We start from the raw sequence: 22,594 nt of genomic DNA on the forward strand, positions 1-22,594 counted from the left end.
AAATAAATGTATTGCACTCCCTCTGCTGGCTCTGAAGCTGCAACAGCTTATTAACTAGACCTATTTTTAGATGTATTTCCCCATTTTTAAAAAAAATGATGTGTAGAAAAAGCAAGCAAAAACTGGGAAAGCTGTTAATGTTATTATTCATTTAAAATGTCAAGAAAAACAAACATCTGCTCAATGCCTTTGGTTCGGATGAGCAAGAAAGCCTGCAGGTTTAGGCTTTTCAGCACAATAGTAAGAAAAAGGGGGGGGCACCTCCCTTCTCCCTGAGGCATGCCTCTGACAGCCTTGTAAAAATTACTTCGTCCCTTTCAAATACTGAAATAATCTTTTCCCAGAGCTAGTCAATAAGTATGTTTTGTATGTTCGAAAGAGTCCAGGAAAGTAACAGCATTTGTTTGTCTTGGGGTGGGAAGGAGGAGAGAAGGTGTCTTTCTCCTGGTGTCAGAAAGGGAAGCTAAAAGATCACGCTGAAACGTTATACCCCAGGGGAGGCCACTTCCTTGCTGGAAAGCATGTTACCCACAAGGCTGGAAGAGAATCACGGCACCGTGGAATTTTACAGCAGTGGTTCTACTCATGAGTGAGAAGAGGCTACCGGGAGAGCAGAATGCTCCAGATGTCAGGGGGTCCTGAGGGCCCCGAGCCCTGTCTCACTCCTATTAATCAGCATATTGAGGTTTTCCTGCAAGGCGCATCTTGTGCCTGGGCTTCTCTCTCTTCTTCTGTTCTTGCTTGCTCTCTTCCCCAGGCGTCTGGATGCCAACCACATCAGCTCCGTGCCCCCCAGCTGTTTCAGTGGCCTGTATTCTCTGAGGCACCTGTGGCTGGATGACAACGCTCTGACAGAAATCCCTGTCCAGGCTTTGAGGAGTTTATCAGCACTGCAGGCCATGACCTTGGCCCTGAACAAAATACACCACATACCAGACTACGCCTTTAGAAACCTCTCCAGCTTGGTGGTTCTGTAAGTTTTATTGATTTTTTTCCTCTCTCTTTTAACAGTTTCTAAATTCACTGTAACACCTTGTAATTCACTGTAAGACCTTGACCTTAAACAGATAGCCCTTCAGACTTTGAATAGGGACATTTTAAGGGAGGGAAAACCCCCCAAAATGACTCATAAATGTTCTAATGGTGTAAAAGAACTAAACAGCATTTATCGAGCACCTGCCAAGGGCCAAGCACTGCTAGGCATTCAAAGATAACAAAATATGACCTCTGTCTTAGGGAAGCCATTGTGTATTGTACAGGTAATCACCACACTGTATGGTTAGTCCTGTGACCGAAGTTAATAAAAAAATCCCTTATTTCTGATAATAATTTATAATGCAGGTCAAATTGAAATATGCCCTTCTTATTATTTAATAAGAACTTCTTGAACCCCTTCCAAGGGAACAGAAGCAAGGAATGAACCCTTGACAGCCAGCTATGCATTTGTATGGCTTTTTTCCTTTGAGGTCCAGATTTCACTATTTCAAGTAAATCAAAAAGATTCTCAAGTAATAGTTTGAAAAATAATCAGTTCAAGAGTGTAGAAGGATGCCCCACGTGTATAACATAATAGTCAATCAATCCTGATATAGGACAACAGTAGCTGCCTGACAGCCTCTAAGAGCAGTTCGCATGGTGACTTCGTGGAAGGCGTCTTCTGCACTATTTCTGGCTTTGCTCCATGCCCCCCACCAGCCCTTCACTGTCTTCAATCATTCCACTTTTCCTGATGACACGTCAGTCTCTTGCCCTGCAGTATATACGCCTTTGAGGGCTGGCCAGCATCTCATCCATCTTTTTAGGCTCCCCTCAACCCTCTTTCCTCATGTGTTGCATGTAAAAGATCCTCAATAAATGTCACAAAGATCTCACATGAAACCAACATATATTTATTAGAATGAAAACCTTAGTCTGAAAGGATAGGACATGTGGGGTGATAGTAACAAATTTCTATACTGAATTTCACATACAAAGGTGATGCTTCTATCCCACCAGAAGCTGGGTAGGTGCTTCAATTTTTCCCTCCACTAGAGGGAATGGATTTACAGAGATCCAGCTATTCTTTTTCCCCCTGTCCTTAAGCCCATTTTCCAAAAACCCCTTTGGGACTTGGTCCGGTTTTCAGTTATGCACACAGCTGTTCTCACTGGCCCTGACCTAACCGACTTAACCATTGAGCCAAAGATGATAATTAGAGCCATTTATACTATGTCAAGATAACTACTCTCCTTGGGCAGCCAAAAAATCTGATCCCCATTGTCTGTGGCTGAGATTGTTGTTTCCTCTTAACCTGTAGCCCCACCCTGGGAATGTAGCCATGATAAGCTATCAGCTTTAATGGAAAATGTGCTTAGTACACCTAGGACCTTCCTTCCATCCTCCATTTGTCAGTGTTGGTCAGAATCTCTATTTAGTATCCTACATCCCAAAGCCATACTGAACAACCTGAATTTACTTTTATCAGTCTCGTTGCTCACTCCGTGATTATTATACACTCCATGCTATCTCAAACCCAAAAGGTAAAACTGTGACTGCCTATTAAATTCTGGGGTATGGGATCATCTGTGGTAAGAGTGAATGGGGCAGATAGCCTTTAAAACAAACAAAAACGTTAAACAAAGCATTTCTTATATATAATCAGTGCATTATTTAGCATAAGTTTCTTTGGATTTCAGCAATCAAAATGTTGTGCCTAAGTTTCCATGTGCAGTGTGCCTTCATGACTGTCAGTAATGTTCTCCTGCAGGCATCTCCATAACAATAGAATCCACTCCCTGGGAAAGAAATGCTTTGATGGGCTCCACAGCCTGGAGACTTTGTGAGTTGACCTTTTATTTGTTTCCCTTTTTTCAGTGTTTTCATGACTATTCTGAAGGAATCAAAATAGCCTTAAAGTCAGACTTGCTATTTGGTTTGGTTAATTGCCTGAGCTTTAAACAGATATTTACAGTGGCTTCATCTTACCCACACGCACACACCCTACAGAGCTGAACAATAAAACTGAGATTTTATTTTAATCTATCAAGAGTGATAAATTAGTTAGAATCATTATAAGCTAAATGAGATGTCCTCTACTGAGCAGTGACTGTTTGCTTAGGAATGTGTACTCTGTCAAGGATCAGTTCCGTATTGTCACTCGGGCTCACTATTCATGAGTCTGGTCCAACCCCCCGAATGAGAGGATGCAGAGTAGCACACGCCAAACTCTGTCCAATCCAAAAGGAACAGGCTTCTCATTAGCAAATGGTGAAGGTTCCTGCTGAAGCAACTCAAAAGTCTAAAAAGTAGTAACAGTAGTACATTTATTGAGTGTATCTCTAACCAATACTGTACTGAGCGCTCAGCATATGTTGTTTCAGTCACTCCTACAAGCATCCCATGAGAGCAGGTGCTACCATACCATTCTAGGCTCCAGTAAGGTTAAGTTACTTTATCAACATGACATAGCCAGTCAACAGCATAACTGGGATTTGCTTCCTTCTCTAGTTTGACTCCAAAATCCATGCTTACCACTATACCCTACTTCCAAAGAGTGGGTCAAAACCTCAGCTCTGAGTTGCTATCTGTAATAAAAATACATAGAGTCCAGCCAGCTGACCACCCGGAGCCACGGCGAGAACAGTTCTTACGGGCCTCCCCAGGGCTGAGCTGCTTCCTAGGGGAGGGGCCGCTCTTCATCGCCCTGTTGAGTAAGAGGCCTAACGAGGGTGCCGTGACAGGCAGTGGGGACACTGTGTGTGCTGGGAGAGGAAGTGGTTCCAGCTGCGCCCTCCTCACCTCCATGTTTTTAACACTCAAGTGTCATAAGCCACACAGCGCCGCTGAATCTACAACCCTGGCTCTGACCAGGACTGCAGAAGGACGTGACCAAAGACCACACCTCCTATGGCTTTGGAGCCCTTGTTCATTTGCATACAGAGCTTAGCACTTTGTACCTGGTCAATTTAGCTTCTAACCAGATGTGGGTCCACTCATTTCCTGCGGGACCTAACAGCTGTCCTTCCAGGGTTACTTAAGTCACTCTGTGCTTCCTCTTAGAAAGGAGGAATCAGCCTCATAAGGAGATGCCAAAGGTGAACTTGTCCAGGCAGGACTTTGAGGTCAACTTAAAGGCACAGGCAAGCTGTTCCCATCAGCGGCTTGGAAAAATTAGAACGTCTCCCTTATTTACACCAAGGCTGGGCTGGGGAATATTAGCAATGGATAGCACCTTCCAGTCCTTTTCAACACAATGGGAACAAAAAAACAAGATGGGCTTTGATAGGTATTTCCATAAATAGTCTTCCCCACCCCCCCTACCCCAGAGCTTGAGGTAAGGACCCAGGATTGCAAATTCATGCAATACATGCATTCAGGGCAAATTCATGTGAGTCTCAATGTCCCCTCTTCCCTCGCCTTGCCCAGGGCTACAGAGGCTCAGTAGATTGGTTATCCCCAACCTCTTCCTTTCCCTCACTAGAAATCTAAGTAATTTATAACGACCCAATCCTCGTTTAATCAAAACAGAGCATCTGGAGAGATTTACAAACAGGAAGAAAATTTATGTCCACAAAAGACACAAGTTTCCTGCCTGCTGTATAGCTTAAGGATGGTTTGTGCCAGACAAGTAGGAATCTTGATTCATGTTTAACTTGGTCAAATTATCTCTCTCTTAAAATTAAATAGCAATTCTTCCCCACAGAGGAAGATCTAACCACATCTGATTGCCTGACCAAAAGGTTTTTCTGCGTCATCTGGGAAATCTGCCGTTCCCAGAGACAAGGAGGCAATTACTTTTTCATATGGAGATGTAGATAAATGGTGGAGTTAAGTCTATAAAGCGCTTGTGAGTAATGGAACTGAAAAGCCATTTGTGTCATAACAGATAGAGAAACGAATGATTTGAGATTGTTCGGCCATTCCTTCTCTATGCTGGAAGGATGATAGAGAGCTTTGCCTCACAGACCAAGGAAAACGTCACCCTTCGGATCTGAATCTTTATTTGTGACCGTGTGGAAATTCTAGACCTGAGGTCCTTCCTGAGAGTGCCCTGTACCACATAAGCCCCTCCAAAAGCAGGCTATCATCCTGGACCTCAGGCTGGGAGAAAGACAGGAACTGTACCGGAGTCAGGAACAAAGCCACTCTCCTAGATGTCCTCTCAGGAGAGACTCTGAAAAGCAGTGGGACAAAGTCAGAGAATGGAGGACGGGACCGGAAAGTGGGTGTGGTTCAGGAGCCCCGAGGAGGGCACAGACTAGCTGGCAGCTTGGTCAGCCGGGTTCGGGTGAAGAGCTACAGTGGCCAGCCGCCAACACCTGGCCAAGTGTCCCTCCCGCTTGGACATTCACACTGCTGTATGTCCCCTCCCTTCTTTTAATGCCCAGTGCCATTGAGCCGTGACTCTTTGAAATTTCTCATGACCGGTCTAAGGACCATTTTAATGCAGATTCTTGTGGAATGATGGTGGTCAGCCAACCAACAAAATCTCTCTTCATCAAGAAAAGGAATGAGAATTGTTATCAATGATACTGGTCCATGGGAAAAACATGTTAACGTTCCTTGTAAATGTAATTTATATGAATTTTAAGTGAAAAACTGAACATATTATTTACTTATTTTCAGAGATCTAAATTATAATAATCTTGATGAATTCCCCACTGCAATCAGGACACTGTCCAACCTTAAAGAACTGTAAGTAGGACAAATTTAGTGGGAGAACTATTCTTTGTGAATTTATATTAGAATATGTTTGACTATTGCACCTAATACGACTTACTAGAAAAATTTAAAAGGTCATGTAAATAATGATTAACTACATCCAAAATATATTTTAATTTGCTTCTATCACCAACAAGCGGCAGATAATCTTTTCTTAATTTATAATGGATTTCTCTAATATATATATATTCGAAAAAAAGGATACATATTTCTTTAAGCCATACTCTTTTCCTAAGCCACATTTTCCCAACATTTATATACGTTATAGGTTTGTAGAGAACTCTATCGGAATTCAGTTATTTGCTGAGCATTTCGAAAGACAAACTTTCCTAGGTTGCATAGGACTGGATGAACACAATATATGTGCCTAGTATAGTGCTAGATGCCTTCATATACATTATTTCATATTTTTTAATGTTTCATAAATCTTATTTAATTTTTAAAGAAACCCACTATTTTACTACAGTAAAGCGAACTCTCAGCTATTAGGTTGCATATATTGTCTTTTATATATTATAATTTAATTACTTTTCTTTGTACCTAAAATATGAATAACCTATGTAATGTTCTAACACTTGGAAAGGAAAATAAACACAGAGCCTATTCTCTTGGCAAAGAGAAATAAGACACACAGCTAAAGGAGGTAGACAGCAGGGCTTGTTTATAAGAAAAAGCCTCTATGTGGTTCTGCCTCAGGAAGCCCCACACGGGGCTTAGCTGGGAAGTCATCATTGTCCGGGTCAGGCAGCCCCAGGACTGCCGTTCACCTCATTCAGCCACAGACCCACATAGACCAAAGACCATTGACTCTGCCCCTCTGCCAGTCAGACAACATTAGCACCGACAGAAGAGAATCAATTTGTTATTACAGACTCACTGGGCTGGGACACCTTTCTTCAGCTCAGGAAATTTTGTCCTCATAAGGAGATTACTTAAATCTCTACTTGACTGCAGCTTAAGTCAATTTTCTCTTCTCCTGGCTTCAAATGGGGTGAGGAGGAGTGATCATAATCCTCTCTCCAAAGATGGTTTCCTCGGTCTCAAGTTGTTATACCATGATGCTCTATTGGATATTAACAGATGGATTTTCTTCTTATAGCATTAGGTTGTAAGTTTCCATAAAGCACAGTTATTATTTTCAGATTCTTTATTCCTCTTTCAAGATGACAGCTTGTGATATCTTTTTCTCCTAGAGAGTAAGTGAGGGCACAAACATTTCAAAATGCATAGAGGAATTTAACCTTATCCTCTAGTTACTAAAATTGCTGATTATTGCCACAGGTTTGGTGAGGGGACTATTAAATGATTTTACCCCACAGGTTATTTTCTATAAATTATCTTTTCCTCTCTTTCTAGAGGATTTCATAGCAACAATATCAAGTCGATACCTGAGAAAGCCTTTGTAGGCAACCCTTCTCTTATTACAATGTAAGTAGCCATAGTTCTTTTCGATTTTTCTATCCTGCAATAGAGCATGCATTGCACTTTTAAACATAATACAATAAATGTTCTATATTTGCCCAAGTTTTGTCTCGGTCACTGTAGTGTATATGGAGATGTTTTGCTAAGTTTTAGCCAAATGCTGAAGCAATATTAGAGATTCTTTTTCTTAGGACCTACAATGTGCATTGCCTTATGCTTGGTATCTTCAAATGCCTTGTCTCACTTCACAATAATCTTACGAAATGCTTTTTTGCTTATCTCTATTTTCTAAGGAATAAAACTGATTTTTAGAGCATCAATGTCAAGGTCACCTAGTCATTCAGAACTTGAACCCAAGTATACTAAAAACATAAATTATTATGTTAAATGTTCTCACCCCCAAAAAGATAATATGTGATAAATAGTAAATTATCTAGGTTGGGGGAATCCATTCACAGTGTATACGTATATCAAATCACCACACTGTAAGCTTTAAATGTATGATTTTGTATGTCAGTTATACCTCAATAAAGCTGAAATATAAATACATACATACATACATTATTATATATGATAGAGGTCCTTTACTGCAAGGAGGGGGAGATGAAGAGACTACTCTTTTATGCTAAGTCTCTATACCCATTCATTTTCGAGTCCAAACACTGAGTTACATTTATACAAACTAGGATGCAATTCTAGAAAGGTTCATATGTTCTAGAAAGGTGTATATGAGGATTTATATGCCATAATGGCATAAGATAGAGTTACAACTTCAAAGTAGGATTAATTCTATGTCTATGTTTCATGTTCAGCACAAACAGAAAATTGATCCTGTGTAGGTACATATAGGAAGGTGAAAATATGCAAGTAATAGGCTGGCTCTTAATTAAAAGACAACTGGCAGGTTTGGGACATAGTATTGGACTAAGGTCATGGGTGAGGGGTCTGAAATATGGAGGAGGAGAGTAAGGACGACTTCTGAAAAGGACTCTAGGGCACTTCTTGGCAGATTTTCGGCATCCTGTGCCAACTTGATTGAGAGGCTTTCTGGAGCCGTGTAGCATTTGTCACAAATGAGCTGGAATCCCAATTAGCCCTGACAACTGAGAAAAAAAAATACCATTCATCATTTCTGAAACGTTCTGACAGTATGTTGGCAAACTAAGGGGGTTAAAGTTTGTTGCCAGTAAACATTAGCTCTCATTAGAGAGAATTTACATACTGAGAAGTTGGCAGATTGCATTGCCTTTCTTTGCCCCTTTTTTCCTTGAAGCCACAGGACTGGTTTTCTTAATCACCCTTTTGATATGTTAATACCCCTTGAAGAGGACTAACAGCCCCCAATATTTATTAGCACTTCTCTCCACTCTTTGCTGGCCTTGACTGTTTTCTCCCGGAAGCTCTTCTCTCCTTGCTTCTGCCTCCATGTCTATCTCTGTCACTACCACCCCGGCCCATACTCCCCCTGACTCAGATTTCTTTGCTTTCCTTGTCCATTGGCTACCCAGGCCTCATTTCTACCTCTGTAGTCCCCATCCTATCCATAACTTCTTTCCATCCCCTCTGCCACCAGTCCCCTCTGCTAGCCATTGCCTCTAGATTTCTACCAGTCTAAGGCTCACCCCCCTGCCTCTGCCACTAGCAGAGCGCTCGCCCTGGAAGCACAGCGTCCATGTTGTCATTCTCGTGCTGTGAGACATACAGTCAGGCTTGTCTGTGTACATTAAACGCCAACTCCTTTCCCTGACAGTCTCAGCTTTCCACATGGCCCAAGCCAACCCTCCTGAGCCATTCCTCAATTACCCTACGCCATAACCCAGACCAACTGAGCTACATTCATAGAGCAAATCCCTTCCTTTATTTCCTTTGCTCCTATGATTCCATCCCCTCACTATGCTTGTCGAAATTCTGTTTTCCAGCGTCTATTTCAAATGGCATTTTCATGAAGTTTTTCTTGACCTCATGAGAGAACTCCCTCCTGAGAACCGTATAGCTCTGCCTTTGTGTTTGTGATACTTATGCCTTATGTACATAAGCATGTGTATTCATAGCTACCCATTGTACTTACATGCATGCAGGTATATGAGCATAATTACATACAAACAAGCATATAGTGTAGATAAGGGATAATGTAATATTCTGAGGACAACTCCATTTTTAAATCGTAAGATGTATAGTCCTCCTATAATGGAAGAGAATGTAAAAAAAGAATATATGTGTATATATATATGCCTGAACCACTTTGCTGTACACCTGAAACTAACACGACATTGTAAATCAACTATATTTCAATAAAAATATTCTAGAAAAAGATTTATAATAAAAAGATGTACAAGACAAGACAAACAAAAAAGACCTATAGTCCAGCTCTAGCCCTTTCTCTTACCAGTTGTCTAATCGAAGGGAAAAGAAGAAGTCAGAGGGTGGAAGTGCGGAAGGGGATTTGGGCATGTTGAGTGACAGCTATATCCCAGGTCCTGTGCCAGATGTTACAGGTGCATTAGCTCTTTTAATGTGTACACAAACCCTACTACTAAGTATTATTACATTAGTTTAACAGATTAGAAAGTTGAAGCTCTGGGAGATAATGAACTTACCAAAGTACCTGAGCCTCAGCTTCTTCTTCCAAAAATGAGGGAAGTAGTACCTAAGTGTCTATGCCATGGATCTTATAAAGTTGGCAGGTGGATTAATTGAGCTCTAGATGTGAAAATGCTTTGTCAACCAGAGAGTCATATCCCCTTATTTATTTGTTTTATCCCAACTGATTCCAAGCTTCTTTAGGGCAGGGACACCTTATCATTCTTATTCACATCCCCAGCATCTAGCATAATGCCAGGCACATAGTAGATAGCCAATGACAGCCTCCTTAATAAATCAGTCTTTAAATGCAAGCAGTACCTACCCTCATGCTTTGAGCATAAGAGACACCAATAAATATTTGTTGAATTTAATTGAACTGGAAGGATGTCTCAGCTAAGAACTGTTTGTGGGACTCCATTGACCAGGCAGTTCAAATACCATTACATTGAAAACATCTGTAAAACAAAATATTTTTGAAGTTCTAATAATGTCTTACCTTTTAGAGCAATCATTGATTTTTTAAAATCTAATGTTACAAAAACCCAGAGTAGCAAATTTCCTCTCAAATAATTTGAAGGATCCTTTGTGTGTGTGTCATAAGATTTGACCGAGGATATGACCCTCATGTAACTATATAGAACTTCATCTTTCTTTAGCTAATGATATAACTGCCAGCACCTTGAACTATCTTTTGCCACTCAATGGATAGTCCACAGATACTGGAGGCAGAGGAAGAGCTTTAAGTATAACTATAGTCAGTTCACTTGCTTTTCTCCATAGGAACTGACATTCATATCTGCCTTGCTGTCAGAAATTTTCAATTTTATGTAGTATGGATTTCTCACCAAATGTCTCATAATATGAATGAAAATACTTTTGAGGTTTACCTGAAACCAAGTAATCAAAATTACATAAGTACATTGAAGGCATTTGTTGAAATTCTGAACAGGTATTCATTTGTCATTCAAGTTTTATACTAAGACGTTGGTCTTTGGATTTTTTCAGACATTTCTATGACAACCCTATCCAGGTTGTTGGGAGATCTGCTTTTCAACATTTACCTGAACTAAGAACACTGTAAGTGTTTATTTCTCTTACAGATCATTTTCCCTTTGCAAGGTTGCTGTGAAGACCAAATGAACATTTCAAGTGCTTTGAAATGGCCATAAAAATGACCCCTTCCTAGAATCCTCTCCCAGTAATACTCATGTACTCCTCCTTCTAGGACTTTGAATGGCGCCTCACAAATAACTGAATTTCCTGATTTAACTGGTACCGCGAGCCTGGAGAGTCTGTAAGTACTTGAGTAGGCTCCTGACTTTGCCCAGAACTTGCACTACCCTTCAAGCCTGACCAGTCTTAACATCAGTGAATCAAAATATGTCACTGTGTGATGCTTAAATACAAGAATGATATCTGGTTTGTGTTTCAACAGGACTTTAACTGGAGCACAGATCTCATCTCTTCCTCAAACTGTCTGCGATCAGTTACCGAATCTCCAAGCGCTGTGCGTGTCAGTAAAGCAATAATGTTGTGTATACGGGGGTGAAATGACATACATTATTTCAATAATCCTTTAAAAGAGGAGAAAGTTCTTTCCTTGCAGATTTTCAGGAGGTCAGGCCTCCTTTGCCTGCTTGGGGCCAGGGAAGTGGCTCTTGGATGTGACCCTGGTAATAAATGGCAACGTACCCCTTGTTTCCAAGTCTCAAACAGTCTCCCATTAGAGTTTCAACTAGCACACATTTCCCTTCAGAAAATGGATATGAACAAGCCAAAATAACTTCATTGCCCTCAGCCCCAAATCCTCTGCAGAGCAAGAAAAAAAAAGAAAATCGTGGATCAAAAACCCAATATGGATGCCAAAATAAAATTATCAGACCCACACAGACCTTGATAAAGGCAACCAAACATTCTTCCGGTATAGTTTCAGGTGCCATGTTCTAATGTTTCGTCTAATGGCTAAACAGCTTGCATATGTTATTTCTGTTGACTTGGGGCTTTTTTCCTCTGCCCTTCCCACATTTTACAAAAAGTAGTTTGTAGGAATTGGAAGAGCCTTGTTCTGACCATCCATGTTCAACCTCCCCCCTCAACGCCCTGTGATCATCTTCTCAAGCACTGCTGGGATGTAGTGAAAGCACCCTTAGTCTCTCGCACGGCTCTGTTCTCACGTGGCAGACTTCTGCGGCAGTCGAACACCTGTGATTCCACCACAAGCTTTCCGGCGTAGCATAACTACAAGCAGCTCTACAAATGTTAAGTGGAAGAATGGGAACGTTTTTCAGTGATTCTGCCTTCCCCTATCCCCAGCCCACTACGTCACTTTCAGGCCGCAGTTGCTCAGTGATAGGAGTTGCAATAAACCCCATAACAGCCTTAAAGTCAGTCATTCACGTATAAAGGAAGGGGATCAAGAGCAAGTCTCCTCTTCTTCACCTCATATCTCCCTAGAAGGTATAGATACAGGTGAGGAAAGAGAGAATTAGGGAAGTAAAGTACATCTGTCAAAATCACACTGCAAGAAAGTAGCAGAGTTCGAATTCAAATGCAGATGGTTTGATTGAATAAGTGGGAGAACAAGCATGGACACCAGGTGGTGGAAATCGCAGGAGCCATCTTTGAACTCTGCCCACCACACCCAGAATAAGTATAACCATCCTCATTTCTTCAGGAAGCTGGCCCAGTAACATGACCAGGATTTCACATACTGTAACTAATAAGTAGGGAGCCAGTATTTAAATCGCATCTGTCTCCAGTATGTCACACAGCGAATGGTAAACCACCCGGGTCTAAAGCTGCATACACGGAAGCTGACTGGCAAACTGATTAAGAGCAAAAGCTCTGGGGTCTATTTTTCTGGTTCAAATCCGGCCTCTATGCTATCACAGTATCTTGAGCGAGTTATTTATCCCTTCCGGGGCTCCATTTCCCAACCTATAAAATAAGAGATGTAGCCACTTCCTTCAGGGGATCGTCATGAGGATTCAGTAAGTTACTACACGTCAAACACTTATACCAGCACCTGGAGCACTGTAAACTCTTGGACCATGTTAGCTCTTATCATTGTCTTTCCCGCTTCCTTTACACCATTATTCTTTCCTGGAGTAGAAACCTAGAAAGGCCTGAAAGATGGCAACTACATTAATGGCAGTATCCGGCCATTTTCAAAGCACGTCAACCTGTAGTGTTGATTTGTTCTTCACAACAACCCTGCAAGATCAGCAAAGCAAGTATCTTCTCATTTAAGAAGAGAATTGAAAAAGACATCAATGCTTCGTCCAGCATATCAACGAAGTAGAATTAAAGTTGAGAGTAGAACCCCGGGTCGTGACCTTTACTCCACTCTGCTTTATGTTCTGGAAGTACAGGTCTGAGTGCTCTCTTCCTTTGGCTGCGTCATCCACTGAGTAGCTGTTACATGAGGCGATGTCACTGTACATGAGTGATTTTGCCTCCAAGTTGCTTCTTCTCCATGGGAATGACTTGACTGTGTGTGGCTTTCCCCACTTACTAGCTGGTGATCTTAGTCTTTGCTTTGTATGGGAATCAACACAAATGTCTCCTTCATAAGGTGACCACAAGGATTAAATGAAATAATTCAGGTCAAGCTGTAAACATAGTGTCTATATAAAAGAAGTGCTTGATCAATGTTAGCCATGAAAATCATTAGGTAATAGGTAGGAAGGTGGTGACACTGTGTCTTTATGTAGAAGAAGGTTTCATGTACCCTCTACTAAGAACTACACAGGAAGAATTGTTCCCCTTGCTGTCTGTGGAAATGAGTGAACCAAATTATCAGCTTTGATAATATGTGTGTCCATTTGATCACATTCACTACTTTCCAAAAATACACACCATATTGTTAATCAGCTGTATTTGTGCATAGGTGTGGGGCATTTTTGTTTTGTTTTGGTTTGGTTTGGTTTGGTCTTTCAAATCTCTAGGGTAAACTACAAATTTGTGTTTGCACACAGCTTTATCTGAATTATTCATGTGTAGTAAATTGAACTGTATTTCTACTTAAGTTCTATTTATTCAATAAATGTAAGATAAAGTGATCAATTTCAAAAATAAAGTAATTTAAAATCCTCTCAGAAAACAATATGAATTTTTCAGTTGCATAGTGGTGATCTGGTTTTAAGAATTAGAATCAGGCATGAAAGTGAGTTAGTTGATTAGCTGATAACTTTTAAAACATGAGGCAAAATTTTATATATATCTGTCACTTTATCTACCAGCTTTCTTTTTTTAAGCTTTCTGCAAATTACCATGGCTTGTTTTAGATTAGTTATATTATACTATAAATATGCCCAGATGTTTTTGTTATTCTGTAATTTGTTGAGTTTTGGCTGAAGACTTTCTTAGATTCTTTTTTCCCCCCTTGTAATGATTGATTTCAAAGTTAGTGCTATGTTTTGAATTGTTGTTGGGATTCTTTTTCCGTTGATTAGAAAAGAACCAACAGTGATTCTCTTAGCTGCAGAGATATAGCAGCTCTTAGAAACAGAGGCACAATTACTTAATTTAATTTGTACTCATTTCTGTAAGATAATAGCTAGAACATTGTAGATCATCACTAACAAAACATAAATAAATTCATTAAGTAAATTATTTAAATCAATTAAAGAAGTATAACAGTTACATTTCAGTTGACATCTGAATCTACTGCTTAATCTAATAATGCCTATGACTACCTGCTGCACATCAGGGCTGGGGAAAAGTTCATAGTCTGCCTTTGGGAGCTAGATCACCGTGGAGGGGAAAAGAGAGCAAAGCATGTTTCCTTACAATTAATATGTAACAGATTTTCCCTTTTGTACCTTCTGTTTTTCAGAGATCTATCTTATAACCTGCTAGAAGATTTACCCAGTTTTTCAGTCTGCCAAAAGCTTCAGAAAATGTATGTCTGTAAGAGTCTCTAAGTCACCTAGCGAAAACCAAGAGCCAAAACTCACATTTCCAGGGGTCATTGGTTTGCTTACCCTGTGGTTCACTGGGGAGACATGTGATGCTTTCCCTTCTTACACACAGGAGCTGTGACTGTATAGGATGTCTGTAAAGTTGGGAGACATAGACGATATTATTTTACCATGCATTATACTATAAGTAAAGCATTTATTATGTTTTGGTTTTTTTTCCCTAACCTGGTATAGTAATGAACTGGGTTTATTTGAGCTTTGGAATGCTTTTTAACTTACACATCCAATGAGTGGCATTATTTTTGTTTTGTTTTGTTTTTTTCCTGAACACAAGTGAAGCTCATTTGCATGGCATTATGTTTTAATATGGGGGTACTTGAGTTTGTTGGTATGTTTGCTTCACAATAGTAACCTTCACGGGAATTCCCTGGTGGTCCAGTGGTTAGGACTTGGCACTTTCACTGCGGGGGCCCAGGTTTGATCCCTCGTCTGGGAACTAAGATCCGGCAAGCCGTGCGTGTGGCCAAAAAAAAAAAAAAATTTCTATTCTAAACCACAATAGTAACCTTCAGAAGAGGTCCATATTAGTCATATTTCAGGTGCCATTGATGCTACTTATGTATGAAACATTTTAGAATTCCTCTCTTAAAATTGCCTTCTCCATAAAACATCAGCCTTGTTGGTTTATAGTCATGCTTTGGTTTTGGTCAAAACAATATTAACCATCTATCCTTTTCCGCTTAATTTTTCTCCGAATGCCTTTGGGCAAGGAAGGGAGGAGGAAAAAATCCACTTTGAAAGGTAAAGACTTGACACTCCTGAAGACCCTCCAGGAATATAAGAAAGGCTCAGAAGGCAGAGAGAGGCATCCTCAAGGTGTATGATGTTGGCATTTGGAATATAGCTTCAGATTCACCCAAAGGGAATAGCTGCTTTGAAAGAGAGGCAATACTTGTTTATGTGGATAAATTGCAAGTGTTCTTTTTTATTTTTTTATTTATTTTTTTTTTTTTAGTCTTTTTTTTTTTTTTTAGTTTTTATTTATTTATTTATGGCTGTGGTGGGTCTTCGTTTCTGTGCGAGGGCTTTCTCTAGTTGTGGCAAGTGGGGGCCACCCTTCATCACGGTGCGCGGGCCTCTCATTACCGCGGCCTCCCTTGTTGCGGAGCACAGGCTCCAGACGCGCAGGCTCAGTAATTGTGGCTCACGGGCCTAGTTGCTCCGCGGCATGTGGGATCTTCCCAGACCAGGGCTCAAACCCGTGTCCCCTGCATTGGCAGGCAGATTCTCAACCACTGCGCCACCAGGGAAGCCCAGTGTTCTTTTTTAAACAAAGAGAAATTTTTCTCAATGTCACTGGGTAGCCGTAGTTCATGTGTTCCTGTGACTGAGGGCAGGTAACCCCTCTGTAAAAGTTCTCTGAAGACTAATCTTTGAAACCGGTGGCTCCGAAATGAATCTTTGGAACCTGTCATTTCAGAGACCTGCGACATAATGAAATGTGTGAGATTCGAGCCAACACCTTCCAGCAGTTGTTTAGCCTCCGCTCTCTGTGAGTACTGTCTCTCAGCAGCTTCCCCAACGTCGAGCACTTTTTATCTCTTTCGGGTCTTCCCCTAATATCTTCTTTTCACTGTATACTTGTATTGTTGGGCCTTTGTGCACGTATGTGCTAGGAGAAGGCAAATATTTTGCTCATGATCATTTCCAGGAACAGGTTCAAAAGCAGTAAACTTGCCATCTGCTCTCTGCCAGTCAGCAGACATGAAACTCTGATAAAGAGGAAGGAGGCCAAGCTATTGAACAGCCTACAAAATGTGTTTCTGTTCCTAGCCGGGAATCGGCAGAGATTGTTCTGCCTGCAAAACTGGGGCGACCACACAGTTCTTCCTGCCTGGTTTTCTTTCCTGGTTAAACAGTTTTTCAATGTGAGTCTCTCTAAGTGCTTAAGAATCACCTGGAGGTGACTGTAAAAAATGCAGAGTCCAGGTCTCACATGCCTCATGAGTTAGACCCTCTGGAGTAGGGCCTGAGAATCGGTATTTTAACAAGTACACTAAGGTTTAAGCACAACTGTCCCGGAAAATGCTTCTGTTGTTCAGACGACTAAGATTTGGAAATATTAAATTCCATTTTATGATTGCAAATACCATATATTTGAAATATATTATATATATTAATATATTATATATAAATGTATAATATATTAATATATACTATAATAGATTATTATATATATTAATACATATTGAAAATACCATAAATACTGCTCCACTCTGGTGTGCTTTGCACATTCTCTGCTACAGGACTCAACACTCAGCACTGCCATCAGGTAGACCACACACTACCTGAAAATACCATATATTAACCATAAGTTTAAAAAAACCGGTAACAGATTTTTTGTGCGTGACAGATTTTTTTCCATCCCGAAACTGGATTTCAGTGTAATTTTGGTGAACGATGACAATAGGTAATGTTTAAACTGCAGGATGTTGTTAAAAACCCTTTCTTTCCTAAAGTTTTTCTTAACATTTAAGAGACTATACCTTCATAAAATAATACTATTCCTCAAAACATTTTAAATTCACCTTGGAGAATCACTTTCTCCCAAAAATTCACTGTGAAAACCATCTTGCTCTGAATTTAATTGTGTTGCCCTTTCCTTACGTTTGGTCTAAAATCGGCTTGTGAAGTTCCTTAACTTTTTTAAATAAATGTGAAACAAAGATATTGTACATTACCTACTTTTATTACCTGCCTTATTCACCAGGTTGGAGTTCTGGCTGTTTCCAAAAGTTAGTTCTTTTTCAAATATATCAAAGGTTGATATATTTGATAACACTGTGTTGTACAATTGAAATTTGCTAAGAGAGTAGAACTGAAATATTCTTCACCAAAGACCCATGGAATCACTCTCCTAGATCACTGTCATCACCCTCTTTACCGGACTTTCCACCATCAGTCTTTACCCATTCATCTCATTCTCCAAAGAGAATCTTTCTTAAGTAGAAATTGAATCATGTTACTTCCCTGCTTCAAAAATCTTCTGTTATTCCCCTATTGTCTTCAATACCAAAACCAAACTTCCAAACACCATGCTTCAGAATCTGATTCCAACCCCCTGGAACACCTTCATCTCTCACCCACCAGTTCCCAGTCCCTTGACACATGGACCATTGTTTCTCCTGGTCCTGTCGCCCACTGGATTCCTCCCCACTCTTAACTTGCCCCTGTCCATCCCATAAGAACAAGATCTCCTGTCTCTGAGCCCTCTCCACTCTGATGTGCTTTGCACTTTCTCTGCTACAGGACTCAACACTCAGCACCGCCAACAGGTACACCACGCCCTACCTGAAAATGACGAGACTTTTTTCATCTTCTTATCCCCAGCATCTAGTGCAGATGGCAGGGCTTGCAACCCTCACTGGACATGTATTTGATGAGCAGCTCAACAGAAGACAGTCTCCTACTCAATTCCCATTTGTGGCTTTCCCACTCCTTCCATGCCATTCCTTCCCCTTGTTAGCTGGAATTTTCTTTTGTTCTGCGATCGATGAAAGGAGCAAACTAAAAAGCCTTCCAGTTTCCCCCAGTTCGGGGCCTTTCAAATGAGAATGTAAATGTTCTGTGAATACCATTTATCCTAGGTAACTCAGGGGGCCCAACACCATGAATAAATTACTTACCTGTGCTAGAGAAAAGTTGACGGGGATCACTTTCAGTTTCCTCAAATGTCTACACTTTAGTTCCCTTATGAGTTATGCATTTTAAAAATACAAATTTTAAGTTCATTGCTCTTTTTTTAAAATGTGGAAGTTCTTATTCCTGTAAAATTATCTACATTTCATTACATATATGTCTGTGGAGGGAAGGGGTGAGTGAATTTTATTTCTCAATAAATTGTAGATTTTGTTATCAAAGGCTTTTGTTTCCAACATATGCTAGCCCCTCTCTTCTTCATTTTCCAGTTAAGAATTAAATGTCCATTCTCTTTACTGGGAATTTTTTTGACAGTATCTCTGTGTTTCTCTTAAGGCCTGACACACATGGACAATGTACACAAATTTTTGTTGAGTTTCATTACATATCCGGGGGCATTTTACAACTTAAAATTTACTTGCCTGTCAGAGGAAGAGCCTCAGAAGTTCCTGTCTCTTCCAACTCCCTGACCCCCACTCATCTTAGAAATGCCCTAATAAAATTTTACAACCATGTTAAAGTCAACTTTTTAGCAAGAAGAGAGTAAAGTCTAAAATATCCACCTGAAGGATTTTCCTGGATTGATTTAAACAAGGTTGCTTCAAAATTCTCTCTTTCATCATTTTATACTATTAATATCTGCATCTGAAAGATGATTTGATGAGTTAATTGCTCCTGTCCTGAATGGAAATTACATTTTGTTAGAAGAATGAATATATACGGTAAAACTTCACGAAGTCTTCTTTTATATAATCCTCTCACTTGCCTTTTTTTTTTTTTTTTTTTTAATAGGAATTTAGCTTGGAACAAAATTGCCAGTATTCACCCCAATGCATTTTCCACTTTGCCATCTCTAAGAAAGCTGTGAGTATTTCATGACTTGTTTATGGCATGTCTTTTAATAATTGGGCCCCATCTGATTAATCAAAAATGTTGCTTTTGCTGAAAAAGCCTGCAGTGCACAGAATGCCCAGCCCTCAGTGTCTCCTGCACTGGAGCTGGATCACACCAGAAAGAAGCACCCCACTTCCCACCCCCGCCCCTCCAAGGCCATGTGCGTCCTTACGTGCATAAATGATGATCTGGGTGACAGCTGGTTCTGGTTACTGAGGTGAACTTTTCCATTTTTGCTGAGCCATCAGGTGGAATGGACTAAGACATCAGTTCAGTTCTAAAGGTCTTTCGTTTTCCAGTCTGCCATCTTGACTAACAGAAGATCTTCCTGTCCATTTTTTCCCTCCCTTTCCACCTCTTGCTCCTTCCTCTCCCCCTCTCCCGTGTCTCAGAGAGAAAGAAGGAATTGGTCAGACAGAAGTTATGGTGAGAAGGAAGAAAATAATCCCCCAACAATGTTTTCCCCCTCACCCCTAACTTGATCTAGTCAGCACTACTTTTCAAACTACATGTAGCACCCTCCACTTGATTTTCGATGTCCCCATCTGGCAAAATTAAGCTGAATGTAGAAATTACAATTTGGGTGTGATTAAAACATTTTTCCTCCTGCAATTCTGATTGTAAATAGAAGAGTTGTCAGGAGCTGAAACCAAAATGGTTCCTTTTACCATTAAGAGGAAGGACCCTGCTTAGAAGTTTTTATGGAACAGTTTAATCATCTTTAGGTTGCTTTCTTAACATAATCGTTTTATGCTAACACAGACTACAAGCCAATTGTTGTTTGATGTTTTGCAGGGACCTATCATCCAACCGCCTGTCGTCTTTTCCCGTAACTGGGTTACATGGTTTAACTCACTTAAAATTAACAGGAAATCATGCCTTACAGAGCTTGATATCATCTGAAAACTTTCCAGAACTCAAGTGAGTTTGTCATGAAAACTAATAAGATACATTTGTGGTCATGTGAAACAATAGACGTGTTATAGTGGTTTTCAAAATGTATGGGACTCTTTTGAATTGCATTTCATGCCTTCAAGTCCCCCACCCCTGGGGCATTGTTAGGACAAGCCCTGGAGTGGGAGAGAGTGTCTTCCTGACCGCACTTCCTTCCTTCTTCAAAGATGCCTCCTGGAACCACAGAGTTCATGGGAAGAGTTTGAAAACCAGGGATCCATGAGATACAAACTAGGACATGTAATTAAATAACATCATAACATAATTGTACTCCTGTTGACATGTTTAAATTCGTCTTGCTTATGTATATGTTCTAATAAAATGTACTAAATTAATATTTGTTTGAGGAAGTAATGCTCTTTAAAACCTGTTACACTTATTAGCGATAAAGTCCCTTGAAAGATTTTATATATATATATGTATAGACACGTATATATTTTCTATATATATATTAAACCACAGTACTTTTTACATACTTTAAAACCATAACCCCAAAAGAGAGTTTAGAAAATAAAAGAGAGGAAAAAATGTCTACAAATACCCTTAAACAAAGTTTTATGTTATTTCCTTCCAGATTTTGTTTCCAATGTATTTTTAATTGTTAGAATCACAGTACGTATACAAACTTACATCAAGTTTTTGTCACTTTACGTTATGTCATACCATAAGCACTTTTTAATGGTGTTACAATTTTCCTAACAGTCATTTTTTAATGTTTTTATTATGGAAATTTTCAAACACAAAAGTAGAGAAAATAATATATCCATCACTCAACCTCAGCAACTGTCAACATTTCATGGCAATAATTTTTAATAACTCCATTGTTATGAATAGCACTGTAATCAACATCTTTATGCACATAGTTAATATTTTAGATTATTAATTAAGGCTAAAATCCACAGGCAGAATTATTGAGTGAAAGATAAGCACTGTATTTAACAATCTATTTCTTTAAGTGTGTGTTTTTGTTTGGTTTTGTTCATTCAAAGGGTTATAGAGATGCCTTATGCATATCAGTGCTGTGCATTTGGAGTATGTGAGAATGTCTATAAAATTTCTAATCAATGGACTAAAGGCGACAACAGCAGTGCAGATGACCTTCATAAGAAAGATGCTGGAATGTTTCAAGTTCAAGGTAAGAGCTGCTATGTCACTGTGATGAAATTGTGTCTGAACGGGGCTTGAAAAGTCATCGAGCAGATCATCTGAACTCCAAACAGTCCCTAGGTAATCACCCCAGCAAGTTGAGAATCAATCCCACTTTTTAAAGATTCTTAGAGAAAGAGAAAACTCCTTTAGGATTCATTCTAAAAAGTCATCTTTTCTCTAAGGGATTTCTTAATACTTATATTTACAATTAGATCCCTTTTAGCACATATTGTCCTCAGGGGTAAATATTAAAATTGATTATCAATATTTTCATAAACTTTTATGAGGGCCTTATCCCTGTGGATAACTTTTTCAAACATGCTTCTGCACTTTTTTCTCCAGAAAATACAATCTATTTTTATTCTTAAACCCCAGTGGGGAGTGGAGGATATAGACATTTTAGATGCCTCCATATTTCAGCAGAAGGGCTTAGGAATCCAACTTCTTATCCAACTAATCCTAAAACATTCTCCCCACCTACCCCCCACAAGGCTAGCTGTCAGGAAAGTGAAATGAGATAATGTCTGTAAAGCACTTGGCTTTCCTTGAAGCAAGACCTGACTTAAATAGACAACAATGTACCTCAAACCACACCTGTGGTAACGAGGCAGCGCTCTGGGCAGTCCCCAATTTCCTTTCCCTGCCAACCTTGCAAGTTTGCACAGAGTCTAAATAGACTGGCTTTTCTTCCTTTGGGTCTTAATGAGTTGGTGATTCCCAAGCAAGTATGAGTCAGTCTGTCTGCACATTATCTTAACTTTTCTTCCTGCACACAGATCTGATTAAGGAGCCGATATTATAGCCTTTGGCTTTTTTATTTTAGGCTGCAGCATATGTCTTGCTCTTGTTCTTGCTTTCATTTTTGCTTTTTCTGCCTCACCCACCCTAATTTCTACTATATTTATTCACACCCCCCCCCAAAAAAAATAAACAATTAGAGTGTCTACTGTGTGCCAGGCACTGTGTTCTGTGCCCTAGAGGCACACAATGAACAAGAGAGACAAGGTTCTTCGTGGAGTTTATTTTCAAGGACAATGATTCGCAACCCTGGTCCATATATTGTAATCACACAGAAGCTTTTAAAAAACACTGGTGCCCAAACCTCACACCAGACCAATTAAATCAGTAAGTGTGTTAGATCACAAAACTCCTGTTTCATGGATAGCTAGTCCAAGCACCAAGCAGTTACCTGATTTGTCCTCTGTTAAGCAGAATTCCCCAGAAAGATAGAAACTTACTAATTCTCCCTCTTGTACTCAGAGAACACAGCT

The 22,594-nt window shown here is 39.9% G+C and overlaps 1 protein-coding gene across 3 annotated transcripts in view; it reads left to right on the forward strand.

Moving 5' to 3' along the window:
• LGR5 (leucine rich repeat containing G protein-coupled receptor 5) overlaps window positions 1-22,594 on the forward strand; it is a 120,967-nt gene that overhangs the window by 95,504 nt on the left and 2,869 nt on the right. For all 3 annotated transcript variants that reach the window (XM_068560522.1, XM_068560523.1, XM_068560524.1), the window contains 12 exons: window positions 758-973; window positions 2,747-2,818; window positions 5,605-5,673; window positions 7,057-7,128; window positions 10,711-10,782; window positions 10,931-10,999; window positions 11,141-11,212; window positions 14,543-14,608; window positions 16,108-16,179; window positions 19,119-19,190; window positions 20,016-20,141; window positions 21,164-21,309. In XM_068560522.1, coding sequence (XP_068416623.1) covers window positions 758-973; window positions 2,747-2,818; window positions 5,605-5,673; window positions 7,057-7,128; window positions 10,711-10,782; window positions 10,931-10,999; window positions 11,141-11,212; window positions 14,543-14,608; window positions 16,108-16,179; window positions 19,119-19,190; window positions 20,016-20,141; window positions 21,164-21,309 — 1,124 coding nt within the window. The remainder of the gene's footprint in view (window positions 1-757; window positions 974-2,746; window positions 2,819-5,604; window positions 5,674-7,056; window positions 7,129-10,710; window positions 10,783-10,930; window positions 11,000-11,140; window positions 11,213-14,542; window positions 14,609-16,107; window positions 16,180-19,118; window positions 19,191-20,015; window positions 20,142-21,163; window positions 21,310-22,594) is intronic.

The sequence above is a fragment of the Eschrichtius robustus genome, chromosome 13, assembly GCF_028021215.1.
Source record: "Eschrichtius robustus isolate mEscRob2 chromosome 13, mEscRob2.pri, whole genome shotgun sequence".
Classification (NCBI taxonomy): domain Eukaryota; kingdom Metazoa; phylum Chordata; class Mammalia; order Artiodactyla; family Eschrichtiidae; genus Eschrichtius; species Eschrichtius robustus.